General features: G+C 43.1%; 2 protein-coding genes across 2 annotated transcripts in view; both read left to right on the top strand.

Moving 5' to 3' along the window:
- Positions 1-22815, top strand: part of LOC143767522 (uncharacterized) — a 254632-nt gene that overhangs the window by 17001 nt on the left and 214816 nt on the right. The window lies entirely within an intron of this gene.
- Positions 8813-20324, top strand: LOC143767530 (uncharacterized). Its single transcript, XM_077255942.1, has 6 exons — positions 8813-8959; positions 9089-9268; positions 9351-9474; positions 9558-9655; positions 10789-10897; positions 17855-20324. The coding sequence occupies exons 1-6, from the start codon at positions 8882-8884 to the stop codon at positions 18862-18864; spliced, it is 1599 nt and encodes a 532-aa protein (XP_077112057.1). The 5' UTR covers positions 8813-8881; the 3' UTR covers positions 18865-20324.

The following is a 22815-nucleotide window of genomic DNA, read 5'->3' as shown; positions in this document are numbered from 1 at the left end:
CTTCCCTGTACACATTGCAATCACATACACGGCTCGCTCCTGTACATATCTGCAAACAGGGCTCTCTCCTGTTGTACGCATACAGCTAAAGCCCTGTACAAATCATACAAACATGGCTCTGCTTCTTACATACACGGCTCTGCTTCATACACATCGTAGACACTTGGCTCCGTTCCATTCACATACATACAGGTCCTTCTAAAAAAATTAGCATATAGTGTTAAATTTCATTATTTACCATAATGTAATGATTACAATTAAACTTTCATATATTATAGATTCATTATCCACCAACTGAAATTTGTCAGGTCTTTTATTGTTTTAATACTGATGATTTTGGCATACAACTCCTGATAACCCAAAAAACCTATCTCAATAAATTAGCATATCAAGAAAAGGTTCTCTAAACGACCTATTACCCTAATCTTCTGAATCAACTAATTAACTCTAAACACATGCAAAAGATACCTGAGGCTTTTAAAAACTCCCTGCCTGGTTCATTACTCAAAACCCCCATCATGGGTAAGACTAGCGACCTGACAGATGTCAAGAAGGCCATCATTGACACCCTCAAGCAAGAGGGTAAGACCCAGAAAGAAATTTCTCAACAAATAGGCTGTTCCCAGAGTGCTGTATCAAGGCACCTCAATGGTAAGTCTGTTGGAAGGAAACAATGTGGCAGAAAACGCTGTACAACGAGAAGAGGTGACCGGAACCTGAGGAAGATTGTGGAGAAGGACCGATTCCAGACCTTGGGGAACCTGAGGAAGCAGTGGACTGAGTCTGGTGTGGAAACATCCAGAGCCACCGTGCACAGGCGTGTGCAGGAAATGGGCTACAGGTGCCGCATTCCCCAGGTAAAGCCACTTTTGAACCATAAACAGCGGCAGAAGCGCCTGACCTGGGCTACAGAGAAGCAGCACTGGACTGTTGCTAAGTGGTCCCAAGTACTTTTTTCTGATGAAAGCAAATTTTGCATGTCATTCGGAAATCAAGGTGCCAGAGTCTGGAGGAAGACTGGGGAGAAGGAAATGCCAAAATGCCTGAAGTCCAGTGTCAAGTACCCACAGTCAGTGATGGTGTGGGGTGCCATGTCAGCTGCTGGTGTTGGTCCACTGTGTTTCATCAAGGGCAGGGTCAATGCAGCTAGCTATCAGGAGATTTTGGAGCACTTCATGCTTCCATCGGCTGAAATGCTTTATGGAGATGAAGATTTCATTTTCCAGCACGACCTGGCACCTGCTCACAGTGCCAAAACCACTGGTAAATGGTTTACTGACCATGGTATTACTGTGCTCAATTGGCCTGCCAACTCTCCTGACCTGAACCCCATAGAGAATCTGTGGGATATTGTGAAGAGAAAGTTGAGAGACGCAAGACCCAACACTCTGGATGAGCTTAAGGCCGCTATTGAAGCATCCTGGGCCTCCATAACATCTCAGCAGTGTCACAGGCTGATTGCCTCCATGCCACGCCGCATTGAAGCAGTCATTTCTGCCAAAGGATTCCCGACCAAGTATTGAGTGCATAACTGAACATTATTATTTGATGTTTTTTTTGTTTGTTATTAAAAAACACTTTTATTTGATTGGCCGGGTGAAATATGCTAATTTATTGAGACAGGTTTTTTGGGTTATCAGGAGTTGTAGGCCAAAATCATCAGTATTAAAACAATAAAAGACCTGACAAATTTCAGTTGGTGGATAATGAATCTATAATATATGAAAGTTTAATTGTAATCATTACATTATGGTAAATAATGAAATTTAACACTATATGCTAATTTTTTGAGAAGGACCTGTACATGTCTATGCTACGCACATGTTGTAGACACTTGGCTACGATCTTACACTCATGACTTCGCTCCGTACACCTCGTACACACACGGCTCTGCTCCGTACACAAGTGGCTCCGCTCCGTACACAAATTGCTCCACTCCCTACACAAAAGGCTACTCCCCATACCGCTCCGTACACCTCGTACACAAACAGCTCTGCTCCGCACACCTTGTACACACACGGCTCCGCTCCGTACACCTCGTACACACACAGCTCCGCTCCGTACACCTCGTACACACACAGCTCCGCTCCGTACACCTCGTACACACAGCTCTGCTCCGTACACCTCATACACACACAGCTCCGCTCCGTACACCTCATACACGGCTCTGCTCCATACACCTCGTACACACACGGCTCTGCTCCGTACACCTCGTACACACACGGCTCTGCTCCGTACACCTCGTACACACACAGCTCCGCTCCGTACACCTCATACACACACGGCTCTGCTCCGTACACCTCGTACACACACAGCTCCGCTCCGTACACCTCATACACACACGGCTCTGCTCCGTACACCTCGTACACACAGCTCTGCTCCGTACACCTCGTACACACACAGCTCCGCTCCGTACACCTCGTACACACACGGCTCCGCTCCGTACACCTCGTACACACAGCTCTGCTCCGTACACCTCGTACACACACAGCTCCGCTCCGTACACCTCATACACACACGGCTCTGCTCCGTACACCTCGTACACACATGGCTCCGCTCCGTACACCTCGTACACACACAGCTCCGCTCCGTACACCTCGTACACACGGTTCCGCTCCGTACACCTCGTACACACACGGCTCCGCTCCGTACACCTCGTACACACACGGCTCTGCTCCGTACACCTCGTACACACACAGCTCCGCTCCGTACACCTCATACACACACGGCTCTGCTCCGTACACCTCATACACACAGCTCTGCTCCGTACACCTCGTACACACACAGCTCCGCTCCGTACACCTCGTACACACACGGCTCTGCTCCGTACACCTCGTACACACAGCTCTGCTCCGTACACCTCGTACACACACGGCTCTGCTCCGTACACCTCGTACACACACGGCTCTGCTCCGTACACCTCGTACACACAGCTCTGCTCCGTACACCTCGTACACACACGGCTCTGCTCCGTACACCTCGTACACACAGCTCTGCTCCGTACACCTCGTACACACACAGCTCCGCTCCGTACACCTCGTACACACACAGCTCCGCTCCGTACACCTCGTACACACAGCTCTGCTCCGTACACCTCGTACACACACAGCTCCGCTCCGTACACCTCGTACACACATGGCTCCGCTCCGTACACTCCATACACACACGGCTCTGCTCCGTACACCTCGTACACACACAGTTCCTCTCCGTACACCTCGTACACACACAGTTCCTCTCCGTACACCTCGTACACACACGGCTCTGCTACATCCACTCTGTAAACCCCTCCTGACCCCACACATAAACTTCCCCTCATCCAGCACCATGACAACCAGCACAGCAGAGTCCTGCATACACTGAGGCCCCTGATCATGTGACCCCTGACTCCTCCCCTCCTGTGACCTCATCACAGGTCCTGTGCGCACAGAGCAGCCATATATGTGTGGTGTGCGGCTCTGCAGGTGGAGGTAGGTGCTGGAGATTCCCCATTACTGGGCGGGGGGCATGGACATTATATAATGCACTGATAACTTTTAATACCATATATTTGGTGAGCAGGAGAGAGACGGCCGCTCTTCTATTATCTCTGATTATTAAATGTACCATAACTGTGATAACAATTACATATGGTTAATATCTGTTAGCCGTTATCCTCGACTGTGCGCCACCATAACTGGAATGTACAATTATGGTAGTTTGCATTAAAGAGTTCTTTGGTGAAAACAAGTGACCACTGATCCACAGGTTAGGTAGGTGATAATTTATTGATCATTGGAATCCGCACCGATAGGAAGAATTGGGAATCTTCATCGGCAGATGGAATGTTTGACCACAGCCAGCTTCATTCATTCTCTTTGGGGGCTTCCAGAAAAAGCCAAGTGCAGCCCCTTAGGGAATGAATGGATCAAATATTGAGTTGTACATGCCGCTCCAGTCAAATGGGGTTAAAAGTTGCACATTCTGCAGACCAGACCCCTACCAATCTATAACTTATCACTTATCCTTTGGACACGTTCAGTATTTTACATCAGTATCTGTAAGGTAAAACCAGGAGTGGAACAATCAGAGGAAACGTATAGTAGAAACACGTCACCACTTCTGTATTTATCACCCACTCCTGGTTTTGGATTACAAAATACTGACCAGATGCTGAATGTGTGAACATGGCCATAGGATAGGTGACTTATTTTCACCTTAGTACTCCTGTAAGTGCATATTTGCTTCTGTGTAATAGTCGCAGGACAAGGCGAGGTCCAAGTATTTAATCTCTATTGGAAATGAAGAACCTTCCCCTTATTGATATCAGAGAGAACAAGTGAACTCCATATACCACACAATCCCCTATACCAAGACCAATAATACCACATACAAGGAACAAATAACCGCACACCATGACGAGATCACATATTACCACCTCATAGTGATCAAATAATATCACATACAGGGGACAAATACCTCCACACCATGACCAGACCACATATTACCACCACATAGTGACCATATAATACCACATACAGGTGACAAATACCACCACACTATGACCAGATCACATATTACCGCCGCATAATGACTAATACCACATACAAGGGGCAAATACAGTCACACCATGACCAGACCACATATTACCACCACATAGTGACTGAATAATACCACATATAGGGGATTAATACAGTCACATTATGATCAGACCACATAGTGACCGTATAATACCACATCCAAGATAGAAATACCACCAGATCACATATTACCACCACATAGTGACCGGGTACTACAATACTGATCATTAATGAATACCACAATACTAATGACACTAATATTCCCACTGGTGCCATTATGCACAGGAGCTCTGTATATAGTGTATAGGTAATGCAGTAATCACCAGTGACATACACATGAACTCTGTACATAGTATAGAGTATATAGTGTCAGTGTACAGGTAAAACAGTGACTCACCAGTGACAGTATACACGGGAGCTCTGCATATAGTGTCAGTCTACAGATAATACAGTGATCACCAGTGCCATTATACACATGAGCTCTGAATATAATGTACAGGTAAAACAGTGACCATCAGTGAAATACACAGGAGCTCTATACATAGTATACAGTGTATAGTGAAAGTGTACAAGTAACACACTGACTCACCAGTGACGTCTGTAATTGAAGTCCTTCATCTTCACTTTTCTTCATCCAGCGCAGATCGCCATCACTTCTTCAAGCCAGGACTCATCTCTGCAAAAAAAATAAGTTATCTAGAGCTGATCGCTTCCAGAGCTCAATCCCCACTATTTTCCCCGACTTCTACACTAGGTCAGATGAAGAAAAAAAGTGTCATAGTGCCGCCCTGCACAGTAACATGACCCCCTTTTGTGCTCCCCCATGGCAGACAGTATCCTCAAAAGTAAATAAAATTACATCAGTAATAATGTCCCCTGATTGGCCCCTACCGTAATTATGTCCCCACTTGCCAACATAAACCAATAATGTATGTTCCTCATCCTGACCTCCATACAGTAATTATGTCACCCCTTTATTTAATAATGTCCCCATCTCCGGCCTCTTTGTCGCCCCATCCTGGGCCCTTATTTTCATTTTAATAATGTCCCCATCCTGGGCCCTTACGTGAGCCCCTATGTCCACTACCTTGCCCAGTCGCAGAGGGGGGTGGAGATTCTTCTCAACTTCCTGTGCTCCCCGGCGTCTTCTTTTGGTCTCGTATTCGGCGTGGTCGTTAAATTGGATTGCAGCTGGGACAGGGCGCTTTGCTCTGTGACAGACCGAGCTCTGATGTCACATAGCAATAATTATGAAAGGCTACCGGCCTATCAAAGGCTTCAGGAGTCAGCGTGCAGCCTCTGATGGGCTGGAAGCCATTTAACATAACTGATATGTGATGTCGATGCACGGCCTGTCACAGAGCACATTGCCCTGTCACAGCTGCAGCTGGCATTCATCTTGATGTGCTTTGTCACGATTGCCGGCTCTAGGTTTTCGTGGGCCTCGGGTGAAAGAGTCTCAGTGGGCACCTTTACACATACCATGATTCCTGATGCACAGATAACAAATACAGGTATAGTACAATATATGGGCACCACATAGTCTTCCATAGAGTATATGGGCACCACATAGTCCTCAATACAGTATACGGCCACCACATAGTCCTCAATGCAAAATATGGGCAACACATAGCCCTCCATATAGTATATAGGCATAACTTAGTCTTCCATACAGTATATGGGCACCACATAATCTTTCTTACAGTATATGGGCACCACATAGTCCTACATACAGTGTTATGGGCCACATAGATTGCTTCATACAGTATAATGGCCCATACAGTGCTCCATATAGTATAACGAGCAACATATAATGCTCCATACAGTATAATGGCCCCATATAATGCTCCATACAGTATAATGGCCCTGTATAATTATCCATACAGTATATTGGCCAGAAAAATGCTCCATACAGTATAATGGCCCCATATAATGCTCCATACAGTATAATGGCTCCATATAATGCTCCATACAATATAATAGATCCATATAATGCTCCATATAGTATAATGGTCCCAAATAATGCTCCATACAGTATAATGGCCCCATATAATGCTCCATACAGTATAATGGCCCCATATAATGCACCATACAGTATAATTGACCCCATTTATTGCTCCATGCAGTATAGTATACCCCATATCTTGCTACATACAGTATAATGGGTCCCATATAATGCTCCATACAGTCTAGTGGCACCATATATTGCTCCATGCAGAATAATGGCTCTTTAGTGCTTCATACAGTATAATGGGACTCATATATTGTCCAATACTCTATATAATGGGCCCATATAATGCGCCTTCATACAGTATATAATGAGACAAATAGAATGCTGCATACATAAAAAAAAAATCAAATACTCACAACTCCGGTTCCCGCAGCAGGTCCGGTATACTCAGCATCTCTTCTGGCTCTCTGTAGTGCTCAGGACAGAGAGGCTAAACGCGCTGTAGTGATGTCATCACACCCTTTGTCCTGAGATGTTGCAGAGTCAGAGGTGTTGTGAACTCTGTTTTTAGGCTCCCTCTTGTGGTCACAAGTGGTACTGTGTGAGTGCTGGCTTTGGGCTCCCTCTGGTGGCTCTTTGTGTCATTCTGCAGGTCTGAGGCTGATCAGCTGTCTCGTTATCTGTTAGCTGGTTTCCTATTTAGCTCACCTGGACTATTAGTTGTTGAACAAATGGAGGAGAAAATCCAGCTTCCAAAAATATCAAAATTTATTAAAGATAAAATCCAAGATCCAAAAACATGGTTCACAGGAGAAGAAATGGCAGCATGTTTTTGGATCTTGGATTTTATCTTTAATAAATTTTGATATTTTTGGAAGCTGGATTTTCTCCTCCATTTGTTCCATTGCCTCACGTGAAGACTGCACGTTATCCGGGCTTCCCCACAACAAATGCCTAGTATTGGTTATTTTTTGCTCATCAGAGTTCAATATGTTTCTTGGTTATTTATTTGTCCTTGTCCAGCTTGCTAATATGTGATTTCCTTGCTTGCTGGTAGCTCTAGGGGGCTGAGTTTCTCCCCTCACACCGTTAGTTGGTGTGGGGGTTCTTGTATTCTCAGCGTGGATATTTTGTATAGGGTTTTTTACTGACCGCACAGTTCCCTGTCTGTCTTCTGCTATCTAGTATTAGTGGGCCTCATTTGCTGAATCTGTTTTCATTTCTGCGTTTGTATTTTCCTCACCGTTATTATTTGTTGGGGGCTTCCTATATCTTTGGGGTCATTTCTCTGAGGCAAGTGAGGTCTTACTTTCTCTATAAGGGTAGCAAGTTTCTCAGGCTGCGTCGAGACGTCCAGGAATTTAGGCACGTTCACCGGCTACCTTTAGTGTGTTTGGTTAGGATCAGGTTTTGCGGTCAGTCCAGTTACCACCTCCCTAGAGCTTGTTCTATGTTCAGTAACTTAGCTAGTCCAATCTGTGATCCTCAGCCACTAAGGATCATAACACAGAGGGCACTGAAGACACTGCAGCTGCAGCCATTGGGAACAAGGAGAGGTGAGTATTAGAGGGGGGTACCGGTGCCAGCTCTGTCATCAGGTTACCCCCAACTCACGGGCCCCATAGGGTTTGTCACTCCCCCTATTCACCCAGACTACTAGCACTTACCCAGGTTCGCCGGGTCGTGACGCTGGCCGTAGTCATGGTAGCAGGTCAGCATGCGAGCCTGCACCTCCTGCGCTCTTAAAGGACCTGTGTCCCTAAATTTTTTTTGGTTTCTTCTTCCTCCTTATATCTCTGGGGCCCACCCAGCATTTCACCAGTGTCCCGATGGGCCAGTCTGACCCTGTATTTGGAATATTTATTGTACGACTTTTCCACAATAATATCTCATTATTTGGGAGGAAATATGACATTTATGTCATCAATCTCCAAGTACCAGAACGTTTGTTATTTTTTCTGGCTGCCATGGTAACAATCTCACATAGTGAGATGCTGATGTAACTTTTAACCGTGTGGTTGAGACGGTCGCTATTAACCACAGCATCCGAGAGTTAAACAACCCGTGCAATTGTCATCATGTAATAGTATGTGTGACAGTGCGAAAACTGCCTCCGCATCGTGCTGGACAGTAACAGCAAAGATCAGGAAGAGAAGAAAGGGATTTTCCAACAATTGAGAAATAATAAATACAAAATCTACGTGTCACATCTCCTGATCTGTTTCCCCTTATTATCCTCAGTTATTGTGTTATTACATAGGATTCTTTATGATGTTACATCGTCATCTTCTCCCCAATCAGGTCTGTAATCGTATCGGATCCTCTAAGTGAATAGCTTCTATATAGCAGAATTTTCCTTATTGATCTGTCAAGGATGGATATGGACAGGGACAAGATGGCGGAGAGGATATTGCATCTCACCCTAGAGATCCTCTTCCGGCTTACTGGAGAGGTGAGAGATTCTGATGACGTCACATTACATCATTCTTATCTATGGGAATAACAGATGGACAGAACTGGAGAGGTGAGGATTCTGGAAATGTCTGTAGTGAGATTTATCAATGTGTCTCTGCATAACCAGGATTACACAGTAGTGAAGAAGACCTCTAGTGAGCGCAGTCAGGACACTGTGTCTGATGGATGGGGAAGACCCCTGAGCCCAATCAAGGGGATGCCACCTCGCCTCCTGATACATGAGGACATCAAGGACCAGAAAATCCTAGAACTCACCTACAAGATGATTGAGCTGCTGACTGGAGAGGTGACACTGCTGGGAATGCTGGGACATTATACAGTAACACTATGAAGGAATCGGGGTATGACGGTATCATTGTATGTGTCAGGTTCCTATAAGATGTCAGGATGTCTCCGTATATTTCTCCATGGAGGAGTGGGAGTATTTAGAAGGACACAAAGATCTGTACAAGGATGTCATGATGGAGGATCCCCAGCCCCTCACATCACCAGGTAATAGACAGGACTAAATACACATGGCCTATAATTATCTGTGTGTAAAGAATTAATTCAGTCCATGTGTGTGTTTCCTCCAGTTCTATCCAGTAAGAGGACAACACCAGAGAGATGTCTTCATCGTCTTCTTCCACAGGACTCCAAACAAGAAAATCCTGATGTACCTCAGGATCACCAGGTAGATGGAGAGAATGTGTCATGAGATCTCCCCTGTGTTGTGTAGATGGCTGTGATGTTCTTGTGTTTAGTCTCGTTTTATTCCCCCCCAGAATTACCGTATATACTCAAGTATAATCCGAGATTTTCAGCCCATATTTTTAGGCTGAAAGTGCCCCTTTCTGCTTATACTCGAGTCATTGTCCCAGGGGGTCAGCAGTGGAGGGGGAGCGGCAGAAGTGGCGGCTGTCACATGATACTCACCCCCTTCTGGCGCGATCTCTGCACTTCCCTGCTTCTCAGATGGTCTCCGGTGCCGGCAGCTCTTTCTGTGTTCAGAGGTCACGTGGTACCTCTCATTAAAGTAATGAATATGGACGCGCCTCCACTCCCATAGGCGTGGAGCGCATATTCATTACTTTAATGAGCAGTACCATGTGACCTCTGAACACAGGAACAAGCTGCCGAAGACCATCGGAGAAGCAGCAACATGCAGAGACCGCGCCAGGAGGGGATGAGTAAGACGGGGGAGGGTGAGCCATGCGATATTCACCTGTTCCCGTTCCACTGCCGGGCTGTGTCTTCCTTCTCCCATGGCTGTGATATTCAGGTCAGAGGGTGCGATGACGTGTTTAGTGCGCGCCCCCTGCCTGAACAGTTACAGCCAGAGGACCCGGAAGACACAGCGGCACGCGGCTGTGGAACGGGGACAGGTGAATATCGCAAGTGCCGGGGGCCTGAGCCATTATCCTTTGTGCAGCATTATATGGGGCATAATATATTTTGTATGGGGCATCTTATGGGGCCCATCATGAGCTGTATGGAGCATTATATGGGGCTCCTGATTCAATATGGATATTCAAAAACATTTAACCTACTGATGTCTCAATTATTTTACTTTTATTGGTATCTATTTTTATTTTTGAAATTTACCGGTAGCTGCTGCATTTACCACCCTAGGCTTATACTTGAGTCATTAAATTTTCCCAGTTTTTTTGTGGCAAAATTAGGGGTCTCGGCTTATACTCGGGTCGGCTTATAATCGAGTATATACGGTATACACTGAAGGGCCATCTTATTAGAAAATGTTGTTAATAATTGGTCTTTTCTGTTTTTCTGAATCATTTCACACGGCTTTTGCAATATTTATTTCAGGGTAACAATATGAGCAAAAGTATTATAGAGCCATTTGTGATGGATGATGTGCGATGTAAAGAGGAAACATATAACTGTGAAGAGAAGATTCCTACATATGACTATCCAGGTCAGTAGTAACCACAAAATGCAAAGAATAGTCACATCAGAGTAAATTATTATACAAAAAGGGGTTCAACTACATACAAATTTCAGGGTTGTGGGACCTATTTTAAAGCAATAGCTTTATAGCAGTTTCTGTTATAAAAACAAAACAAAACAAAAAACAGATTAACTTCAAATAAGTTCACAATTAGCAACAGAAAAAAACACTACACTTATGCCATGATATGTATCTGTGTGTGGTTGATGGCTCTTATGATTCCATATCATGAATTTCATAATCTTTTCGATCCTTAGAGAATGAAAATTACTGCAGGATCTCTCCTGAAATGAGGAGAACTAATACTTTTTCTACCTTTCTAGTCAGGACTTATAGGAGCTCCAACGTTCGATCATAAATTAATGTAGCTCCAGTTTAGTTGACATGGTTCAAACATTATCTCAAAATGTCTAATATTTCTTAAAGAAACTCATCTGACCCAAAATATTGGCACCTATGATAGTTTAGATTGTCAAGTGCCAACATGTCACATGCTATAAATACTCCAGAGATGTCACAGTTTTTGTCTACAGTAGTTACTGCCCAAGATCCTCTGATTTAGTCATTTTCCATTGCAGCGTTTTGTGTTCCTAATCAGGCCTCACATTGTATCTTATGATGGCGGTAAATTGAGGACAATATTTATTACATTCATTTTTTAAAATATTGGAATTTTGGCTAAAATGTAGAAAATGTAGCAATTTTAAATATCTATTAACTTTGTACCAGATAGTTATATCTCACAAAATAGATAATAAATAGCATTTACCACATGTCTACTTCACATCAGCATCATGTTTTAAACATAATTCTTTTCTGTTAGGAAGTTAGAATGGTTAAAAGTTTATCAGCAATTTCTCATTTGCTAACAAAATTTATAAAACCAATTTGAAGTGACTGAGGGGCCCATATGACAGAAAATACCCCAAAGTGACACCATTTCAAAACCTGCACCCCTAAAAGTGCTCAAAACCACATTCAATGAGTTCATTAAAGGGAACCTGTCACCCCCAAAATCGATGGTGAGGTAAGCTCACCATCATCAGGGGCTTATCTACAGCATTCTGTAATGCTGTAGATAAGCCCCCGATGTTACCTGAAAGAGGAGAAAAAGAGGTTAGATTATACTCACCCAGGGGCGGTCCCGCTCCGATGGGCATCTCAGGTCCGGTACAGTGCCTCCCATCTTCATTCCATGGCGTCCGCCGGAAAGGTCAGAGAGGCCCGGCGCCTGCGCATTGCAGTACTTTGCTCTGCCCTCAACAGGGCAGACAAAGTATGCCTGCGCCGGAGCCGCGGTGTCAAGACCAGAAGAGGACGTCATGGAATGAAGATAGGAGGTGCCGGAGCGGACCTGAGACACCCATCGGACCGGACCGCAGCGGGACCGCCCCTGGGTGAGTATGATCTAACCTCTTTTTCTCCTCTTTCAGGTAACATCGGGGGCTTATCTACAGCATTACAGAATGCTCTAGATAAGCCCCTGATGACGGTGAGCTTACCTCACCATCGATTTTGGGGGTGACAGGTTCCCTTTAACGCTCCAGGTACTTCATAGGAATTAAACCAAAATGTAACTTTTTCCCACAAAAATGTTGCTTTGGCCCCAAATTTTGCATTTTCACAAGGGTAACAAGAGACAATGCACCATATAATTTGTTGTGTAATTTCTCTTGAATACACCGATACCCAATATGTGGTGGAAAACTACTGTTTGGGTGCATGGCAGGACTCGAAAGGGAAGGAGCGCCATTTGATTTTTTGAACCCAAATTGGCTGGTATAGACTGCCTGTTTGTTGGGCTCTCCATGCGTGTCGTGACTGTCACACAGCCGTGACACATGCAGCTGCGGCGCCGATCAGCTGGAGAGATCCAGGAAGTCGGGTTTCCTCTGCAGCTTATTCTGCAACCGCTATAGCTTGCCAAATAAGAGGGAACTCGTGCAAGTTCGCTCATCTCTAGTGGAAAACTACTGTGTGCCGTGAGTATTTTTAAACTTTAGGCGATTCACAGAATTGTTTAACATTAGGCTGAGTAAATGGAAAGTTACAATTTTTTCACTAAAATGTTGCTTTGGTCCAAGTTTTTAATTTTCAAAAGGGATATACTTTTGGGGCACAGTGCAAAGCTCAAAAGGGAATGAGTGCCATATTGGAGTGCAGCAGAACTCCCCACTCCCCCAATTAGTGACCCCATTTTACAAACTACACCTCTCATCCAAGGGTGCAGTGATAATATTGACACTACCGGTGTGTCACAGAATTTGATGGTGTTGGGCAATTAAGAAAAAATAATTACATTTTTACCACAAAAAAATTGTTTTAATCCTAAATATGACATTTTGACACTGGGAAATGGGTAAATATAGCAACAGCGTTTTCCACACAATTTCTGCTGAACGTGGAAATGCCCCATATGTGCCTGTACAGAGCTACTTAGCTATACGGCGAGATTCAGAAGGGACGGAGCGCTGTTTGACTGTTAGAAAAAAATATTGTACAACAGTTTGCGGAATCCATGTACAGAGCTCCTAAATACCAGAATACTCCTTCATTGGAGTCCAGCTGTGTTTAATTAAAGTGATAGGACTTGATTTGTAAAGGCATATACCTGTCTATATAAGACCTCACAGCTCACAGTACATGTCAGACCAAATGAGAATCATGAAGTCAAAGGAACTGGCCAAGGAGCACAGAGACAGAATTGTGGCAAGGCACAGAACTGGCCAAGGTTACAACAGAATTTCTGCAGTACTCAAGGTTCCTAAGAGCACAGTGGCCTCCATAATCCATAAATGGAAGAAATTTGGGACCACCAGAAGTCTTCCTAGCCCTGGCCGTCCAGCCAAACTAAGTAATCATGGGAGAAATGCCTTGGTGAGAGAGTTAAGAAGAACCCCAAGATCACTGTGGTAGAGCTCCAGAGATGCAGTAAGGTGATGGGAGAAAGTTCCACAAAGTCAACTATCACTGCATGCTATGGGGGTGTTTTTCAGCTGCAAGGACAGGACGACTGGTTGCCATTTCAGGAAACATGAATTCGGCCAAGTACAGAGAGATCCTGGGTGAAAACCTCTTCCAGTGTGCTCTGAACCTCAAACTTGGCCAAAGGTTCACCTTCCAACAAGACAATGACCCTAAGCACACAGCTAAATTAACAAAGGAGTGGCTTCAGAACAATTCTGTGACCATTATTGACTGGCCCAGCCAGAGCCCTGACCTAAACCCAATTGAGCATCTCTGGAGAGACCTGAAAATGGCTGCCCACCATCGTTCACCATCCAACCTGATTGAACTGGAGAGGATCTGTAAGGAAGAATGGCAGAGGATCCCCAAATCCAGCTGTGGAAAACTTGCTGCATAATTCCCAAGAAGCCTCATAGCTGTACTAGCTAAAAAGGTGCTTCTCAATACTGAGCAAAGGGTCTGAATACTTACAACCATGTGATATTTCAGTTTTTCTTTTTAATTAAATTTGCTAAAATTTCTACATTTCTTTTTTTCAGTCAAGATGTGGTGCAATATGTATATTAATGAAAAAAAAATTAACTTTTTTTAATTTACCAAATGGCTGCAATGAAACAGAGTGAAAAATTCAAAGGGGTCTGAATACTTTCCGTACCCACTGTACATTATGCCCATTTTCGGCTTCTGCAGACATGGACCCCGTAAATAAGGCGACTCATCGCTACCGAAATGCAAAATATGTGGGCACTAAATGTGGTTTAGGCACACTATGGGGCTCAGAAGAGAGAGGGGCACTTGAACTTGGGAGCTCAGAGTTCCCAGGATTTCTTTTGGGGGGCGAGGAGCCATATCACTTTTCCGGATACTTTGTGCTACCAGTAATGTGGAAGCCCCCTATATTTCCATTGACAGATGACAGACCTGAGTGGGGATTTGCTTTTTTTTGTCGATTTGAGTTGAAGCTTTTATGAGGAACATTTTACATAACATTTGGGATCACATTTATCTAGAGTTCTACACCTAGCACTTACATCGGGAATTCCATCTAAATCTACGAATGATGGGATTTAGATTAAGCCATTGGGGGATCCACTTACTATAATGAGGCAGCAGAGTTACTCTTTACTCCGTCTGACCTCTGTTCAGTGGTGTCTTTTTCAGAGGTGCAGAACACTTTGGCCAAATGTGCTTTTATGTACACGTCCGGCATCCAAAGTGACTCCCATCTTCCTCGTTAAAAGAGATCTTCCACTTCTTTTACACAATAAAAACTATTTTATAGAAAAAAGAATTGTTTTTGCATCGCTAAATTCTGAGAGCTAAAACGTTTTTATTTCTCCTCTAATGGAGCTTTATAGTGGTTTCTTTTTTTGTTGGACAATATGTCTTTATTGATATCAGTCTTATTTAACGTATTTTTCATACTAAAAGACACACCTTTTTCCTCCAAAAAATGTGGAAGAAAATGGAGCGTGCGTCATATAGTCTGGATGTACCTGCTCTGGCTGTGGTGGGGAGGTGGGGGAGCAGCAGGTCACAGAAGGCAGGAGCCGGCGACTACGGCTAACTTCTGTGCCCACTGCTAAGGAGAAAGTAATATTCACTCGATCCACATCCATGGGGGGTAAAGCAGTGAATATTCATTGCTCTTTAGTAGGGAGCACAGTGTTAGCCGCAGCAGCTGGCTTCTTGCAACTGCCTGGTGTTCGTGTGTGCCTGCTACTTAAGGCAATAAATATCCCCTGCTCTCCACTCCCATAGGCGTGGAATGTAGTGAATATTCATTCCCTTTAGTAACGACACACGTGAAAGCCGGGCAGCTGCAGGAAGCCGGTGGCTGCGGATAACACTGTGCTCTCTACTAAGCAGCAATGAATATTCACTACGTTCCATAGTCCTGGGCGTGAAGAGCAGTGAGTATTCTGACAACTGTCCTCTGCTTGTAAGCAGCACATGACATCCCTGCCATGCGCTGCTTACAAGCATACCAGGCTAGGCATAAGGGGACCATGCATACCAGGACAGGGATGAGGAGGCCATTCATACCAGGATGGGGATGAGGAGGCCATGCATACCAAGATGGGGATGACGGGGCCATGCATGCCAGGATAGAGATGAGAGGGCCATGAATGCCAGGATAGGGATGAGGGGGCTATGCATACCAGGATAGGGATGAGAGGGCCATGCATACCAGGATAGGGATAAGGCGCCATGCATATCAGGGTAGGGATGAGGGGGCCATGCACACCAGGCTAGGGATGAGGTGTACATGTATACCAGGACAGGGATGAGGGGGCCATGCATACCAGGATGGGGATAAGGGGTACATGTATACCAGGACACAGATGAGGAGGCCATGCATACCAGGATGGGGATGAGGGGACCGTCTATACCAGGATAAGGGGATATTAAATACAGAATTGACCACATTTTTTGCTTCAATTTTTTTTTCTAATTTCCTCTAAAATCTAGGTGCGTCTTATAGTCTGAAAAAATACGGTACATTTGACTTTTTTATCTCATTTTATTCCACTTTTTGGCAGTATGTTGCAAAGCTTAGTTTTTTTGCCACATTTTTTTATTTTTTTATAGAGTTCACTGAAGAGGTTAAATAGTGTGATAGTTTTACAGATTACAGATTTGGTCGTTCCAGATGCGGTGATTCCAAATATGTGTATTATTTTGTCTTTTGTAACGCAGCCACCACCCCCGGTAAGCAACAAGCAATAAGACGCATGGATTATAAGAAGCACCACCAATTTATTAAAAAAGTTTTTTTTCCCTATTTTTCTCCTCAAAATTTGGGGTGTGTCTTACAAAGCGAAAAATACGGTAACTAAATTATTTTCAATTTCACAAAGAAAAATAGAAAAATTGGACATCTTAGTTTATTTTGCAACTTCTTTTGAATCGGACAAAATGTTACTGCTTGGGCACACGGCAGGGCTCCGAAGGGAAGTAGTGCCATTTTGCTATTTGAATTAAGATTTTGCTAGAATAGTTTGTCACCACTATTTACAGATCACCTACGGTGACAGAACAGCAGAAAAACAGAACAGCTCCTAAAGTTGACTCAATTGTTCTCAGTCAATTCATCTATAGGAGTAGCGACTATTTTGACTCCACAGGTATTCTCTGGAAACTAGCACGCAGTGGATGTTGGAGAGTGAAAATTGCCAATATACCATTTTAGTGTACAATTAATGGTACCCAGCTTGTGCTTCTGGAGACACACACCCTGTAAATGTTTAAGTGGGTTCTTCCCGTTAAACATCTGGACGCTAACAGTGTTCAGGCAAACTGCAGGACTCAGAATCGCCTGGGACATTTGGCTTTGAACGCACAAATTTTGCTGGACTGGTTCATGAAAGGCATGTTGAGTCCTCCATCTATTTTATTTATTTATTATGTTTTGCTTATATAGTGCTATCGTATACATTGTTATTGCTGTCCCTAATGGGGCTCACAACCTAAATTCCCTATCAGTATGTGTGTGGGGACAAAGCGGTGAACCCACAGGAAATCCACACGAACACTGGGAGAATATACAAACTCTTTGCAGTTGCTATAGTTGCTATCGTGCTGTCCTTCCAGGAGTCCTCCATTTACTAATCACGTGGAAATCCTCTATTTTTCCATTGACAGATGGTGAATGTAGATGCAGTCTTGTTTGTTTGTTTGTTTTTGGGGCGGGGTGAACTGGAAGTTTTTTACTGATATTTTGTGCTACATAATACTTTTTGGAGGCTTATTATTGCAATATTTGCTAGGAAGAATGAACAAAGGGGGTCAAATCTATTACTCTACTTGTTTCTGCCCCGAGGTTTACTGTTTGATTGTGCATAGTTTTTGTCTTAGTAAATTAATTTAGCTAAATAACGTCAACATAAGTTTTTAGGGATATTTTAAAATTTATTTCAGGATATTTTACTTAAAAATAATCTTTATTCTTGACAGATGACTGTGCCAGGAGATCAGAAGGACAACTGACATCTTCAGTTTTTAAATCTGATGACCTTAATATCACACAAGATATAACTGACATTTATGCCACCATTCCAGAAATACCAACATCTTTTCACAGCAAAGATCTATCATTTGATAATTTTAAACAGGTCCTATATTCTGATTCACTTAGCCAAAATTTAGAGCTTCTAAGACAAAAAAGAGTTCACGCAGGGGAGCAGTCATATGCATGTTCACAATGTGGTAAATGTTTTGTAAATAAGTCAAAACTTATTACACATCAAAGGACTCACACAGGTGAGAAGCCATTTTCATGTTCAGAATGTGAGCAATCTTTTGCAGATAAATCAAATCTTATTACACATAAGAGAAGCCACACGGGGGAGAAGCCATATTCATGTTCAGAATGTGAGAAATGTTTTGCCAGGAAATCACATCTTTTTACACATCAGAGAACTCACACTGGCGAAAAGCCATATTCATGTTCAGCATGTTGGAAATGTTTTGCACATAAATCACATCTTTTTATTCATCAGATAAGTCACACAGGAAAGAAGCCATTTTCATGTTCAGAATGTGGGAAATTTTTTGCATATAGATCAAGTCTTGTTACACATCAGAGAAGTCACACAGGAGAGAAGCCATTTTCATGTACAGAATGTGAGAAATGTTTTTCCAAGAAATCACATCTTTTTACACATCAGAGAACTCACACAGGAGAGAAGCCATTTTCATGTTCAGAATGTGAGAAATCTTTTGCTCTTAAATCAAATCTTGCTGCACATCAAAAAACTCATACAGGGGAGAAGTCATTTTCATGTTCAGAATGTGGGAAATGTTTTACACATAAATCATATCTTTTAGCACATTGGAGAACTCACACAGGGGAGAAACGATTTTCATGTTCACAGTGTGACAAATATTATACCAACAAAAGGAGTCTTACTAAACATCAAATATCTCACGGAGAGAGAAGTCCTTCTCATACCTACAAGGTATGAAATATTTTACTCCAAAATCACAGGGAGAAACCATGTATTTTTTACAAACTGTACAAGAAAACACATAGAGAGTGAAAATAATCAGAGAAGTCACACAGGGGAGAAGCCATTTTCATGCTCAGAATGTGAGAAATGTTTTGCCAAGAAATGACATCTTTTTACACATCAGAGAACTTGCACAGGTCAGAAACCATTTTCATGTTCGGAATGTGGGAAACCTTTTAATCAGGTATCACATCTTATTAATCATCAGACAAATCACATAGAGACAAAATCATTTTCATGTTCAGATTGTGAGAAATATTTAACCAACAAAAGTAGTCTTACAAAACATCAAATATCTTACAAATGGAGAAGTCACTCTAATAACTAGGTGGGAAATATTTTACTCAAATCATATTTTGTTTATAGAATCATAGAATGTTGGAAGGCACCTCAAGGGTCATCATGTCCAACCCCCTGCTCAATGCAGGATTCACTAAACCATCTCAGATGTCTGTCCAGCCTCTGTTTGAAGACTTCCATTGAAGGAGAACTCGCCACCTCTCATGGCAGCTTGTTCCACTCATTGATCACCTTCACTGTCAAAAAGTTTTTTCTTATATCTGATCTGTATCTTCTCTCTTTCAGTTTCATTCCATTGCTTCTCATGTTTCCGTGTGCAAAAGAGAATGATGATCCCTCTACAATGTGACATCCCTTCAGATATTTGTAGACAGCTATTAAGTCTCTTAGCCTTATTTTTGCAAGCTAAACATTCCCAGATCCTTTAACCGTTCCTCGTAGGGCATACTTTATAGTCTGCATACCATCCTGGTAGCTCTTCTCTAAACTTGCTCCAGTGTTTCAATGTCTTTTTTAAACTGTTGTGCCCAGAACTGGATACGGTATTCCAGATGAGGTCTGACCAAGGAGGAGTAGAGGGGGGAATAATTACTTCACATGATCTAGACTCTGTGCTTCTCTTAATACATTCTAGAATTATGTTTTCATTTTTTGCTGCTGCATCACACAGTTGACTCTTGGGTAGTATGTGATCTATTAGTATACTCAAGTCTTTTTCACACGTGCTGTTGCTTAAGGTACCGTCACACTCAGCGACGCTGCAGCGATATAGACAATGAGCCGATCGCTGCAGCGTCGCTGGGGAGCTGTCACACAGACAGCTCTCTCCAGCGACCAACGATCAGGGGAACGACTTCAGCATAGTTGAAACTGTCTTCAACGATGCCGAAGTCCACCTGCAGCACCCGGGTAACCAGGGTAAACATCGGGTTACTAAGTGCAGGGCCGCGCTTAGTAACCCGATATTTACCCTGGTTACCATTGTAAAAGTAAAAAAAAAAAACCACTACATACTCACCTTCTGATGTCTGTCACGTCCCCCGGCGTCCACAGGGTTACGCGCTGCTGCTCAGAGCTTCCTGCACTGAATGTGTCAGCGCCGGCAGTAAAGCGGAGCACAGCGGTGACGTCACCGCCGTACTCTGCTTTACTGCCGGCACTGACATATTCAGTGCAGGAAGCTCTCGGCAGCAGCGCGTAACCCTGTGGACGCCGGGGCACGTGACAGACATCAGAAGGTTAATATGTACTGTTTTTTTTAACATTTACAATGGTAACCAGGGTAAATATCGGGTTACTAAGCGCGGCCCTGCGCTTAATAACCCGATATTTACCCTGGTTACAAGTGAACACATCGCTGGATCGGTGTCACACACTCCGATCCAGCGATGACAGCGGGTGATCTAGTGACGAAATAAAGTTCTGGACTTCTAGCTCCGACCAGCGATATCACAGCGGGATCCAGATCGCTGCTGCATGTCAAACACAACGAGATCGCTATCCAGGACGCCTCAACGCCACGGATCGTCGTCGTTCTCGCTGCAAAGTCGCTTAGTGTGAAGGTACCTTTAGTTCCATTCCTTACATTCTATAGATGTAATTTTTGTTTTTCTTGCCCAAATGTAGAATCTTGCATTTCTCCATGTTAAATACAATTCTATTACTCGCTGACCTTTGTTCAAGCTTATCTAGATCCTTCTGGATCCTTTCTCTGTGTTCTCTAGTGTTAGCTATCTCTCCTAGCTTTGCATCGTCTGCAAATTTGATTAGTTTACCTTCAGTACCTTTATCTAGATCATTTATAAAAATGTTGAACAACACTGGGGCCAGGACAGAGCCTTGTGGTACCCCACTTGAAACACTTTTCCAATTGGATGTGCAACCATTTATTACCACTCTTTAAGTATGATCACTAAGCCAGTTATGAATCCACCTAATTGTAGCCTTGTCAATCTCATACTTGGCCATTTTTTCAATAAGGATAGTATAAGATACTTTATCAAATGCTTTCCTGGAGTCAGGGTGTACTATATCTATTGCATTTCCCTTTTCCACCCAGTCAGTGATTCCATCATAGAAGGAAATTAGATTAGCCTGGCATGACTTATTTGCTACAAACTCATGCTGACTCTGGCTAATTACTGTTTTCTTATCCAAGTACTTACATGCATGCTGTTTTAATAATTTTTTCAAATATCTTTCCTGGTAGAAGTAAGGCTTACTGGCCTGTAATTTCCTGGTTACATTTCCTTTCTTTTTTTAACCTAGGGACAATATTTGACCTTCTCCAATCTTCTGGGACTTTTCAAAGATTCTGGCTAGTGGTTCTGTAATTTCTTCTGCTAACTTTATGTTTAATCTGGTTTTTATTGAAAAGAAATTCAGAACAATCAAGTAACAAAGGATTCAGCAACATAACGATTAATGAGTACAAAAAGAAGTCTCATTTATAACTGTATATCAATACATGTAGCCAACAAGTTCCGAAATACTAGAACTTTCAGGTCAAAAGTCATTTTCAGGCAAGTCCAACAAAATCTGAAAAGAAAAATAAATCCATGGCGGATATAGGTATCCGCCAAACAAGAGAAGCTAGGTCACTCCAAATAAGGAGGAACCATGAAGTCTGATATAAAAGGGGGCAACTTGCACCCCTATAATGACGTCCGGCTAACCCTTATTGTTCAATCTATCTTCCTTATGGCTTAGAAAAGAGAGATTGAAAATCCTGAGAGTCCATATACAAAACCCAAGGACTCCAAACCTGCAGATATTTCTCCATTGAACCATCAACCTCAGCGGGCAGTTCCTCCATACTTTGAAGGCTGGTCACCCATTCAGACATATTCGGAGATTGGGAGGATTTCCAATGTCTCGGGATCACAGTGCGCGCAGCAGTTAAGCAGAATCTTAGGAGCCCCTTTTTCTGGAACCGAAACGAGCCCGGGAGGATAGATAATAAAGCCAAGAATAAAAACGTATATACACTGGCGCTTATTCACCTGGAAGGATGAGGTAGTGTTATGGAAATATTAGGGTTGGATAAATATATCCCTGTGTGTGCTGCGGCCGCTCCCAATTAGACTGAGTATTTTGAGCGCTCATCAAGAATGGACTGTACACAACTGTGACAGAACAACATTCCATCAATACTGACACTTTATTGTACATACATAGTTTTATATTTTCACATAGAAAGGAGTGGTTAGGGGTTGTCAGGGGTGGTTAGTTAATTACCATATTGTCTAGCTCCTCTGTCATTGGTTATCTAAACATATATGGAATATTGTGATTAATGCTCATATGACTGCTGATCAAGCAACTAAACTCGAGTTCTCTGTCTAGGACAAAGTGGAGACACCTGACCAGCAGTCACCAAACATCTGACTCTGTTCTGCTTTTAGGGGTGGAAAACCCCATATGATCTGTCTGGGTTATATCAGGCTTATATCAGTTCAGTTCGTGTCAGCCATTTTAAACCATTGATTATAATATATATATATTAGCTGTGAGCATATAAGTATATATTTGATTATAGAGGAGTATACATGCAAGTGAGATCTACAAGATATATATATTTCTATCACAAGCCCCCCTTAGATATCA

The sequence above is a fragment of the Ranitomeya variabilis genome, chromosome 4 (genome assembly GCF_051348905.1).
Source record: "Ranitomeya variabilis isolate aRanVar5 chromosome 4, aRanVar5.hap1, whole genome shotgun sequence".
Taxonomy (NCBI): domain Eukaryota; kingdom Metazoa; phylum Chordata; class Amphibia; order Anura; family Dendrobatidae; genus Ranitomeya; species Ranitomeya variabilis.
The sequence above is the reverse complement of the archived record's forward strand: the minus strand, read 5'-3'. Positions and strand labels throughout refer to the sequence as shown.

Bases quoted from the DNA above. Each gene is read 5' to 3' on its own strand.
- LOC143767530 (XM_077255942.1), top strand. From the start codon at position 8,882: ATGGATATGGACAGGGACAAGATGGCGGAGAGGATATTGCATCTCACC. The intron at 9,269-9,350 runs GTGACACTGCTG...TGTATGTGTCAG, and splicing joins TTGAGCTGCTGACTGGAGAG to GTTCCTATAAGATGTCAGGA. The intron at 9,475-9,557 runs GTAATAGACAGG...TGTTTCCTCCAG, and splicing joins CCAGCCCCTCACATCACCAG to TTCTATCCAGTAAGAGGACA.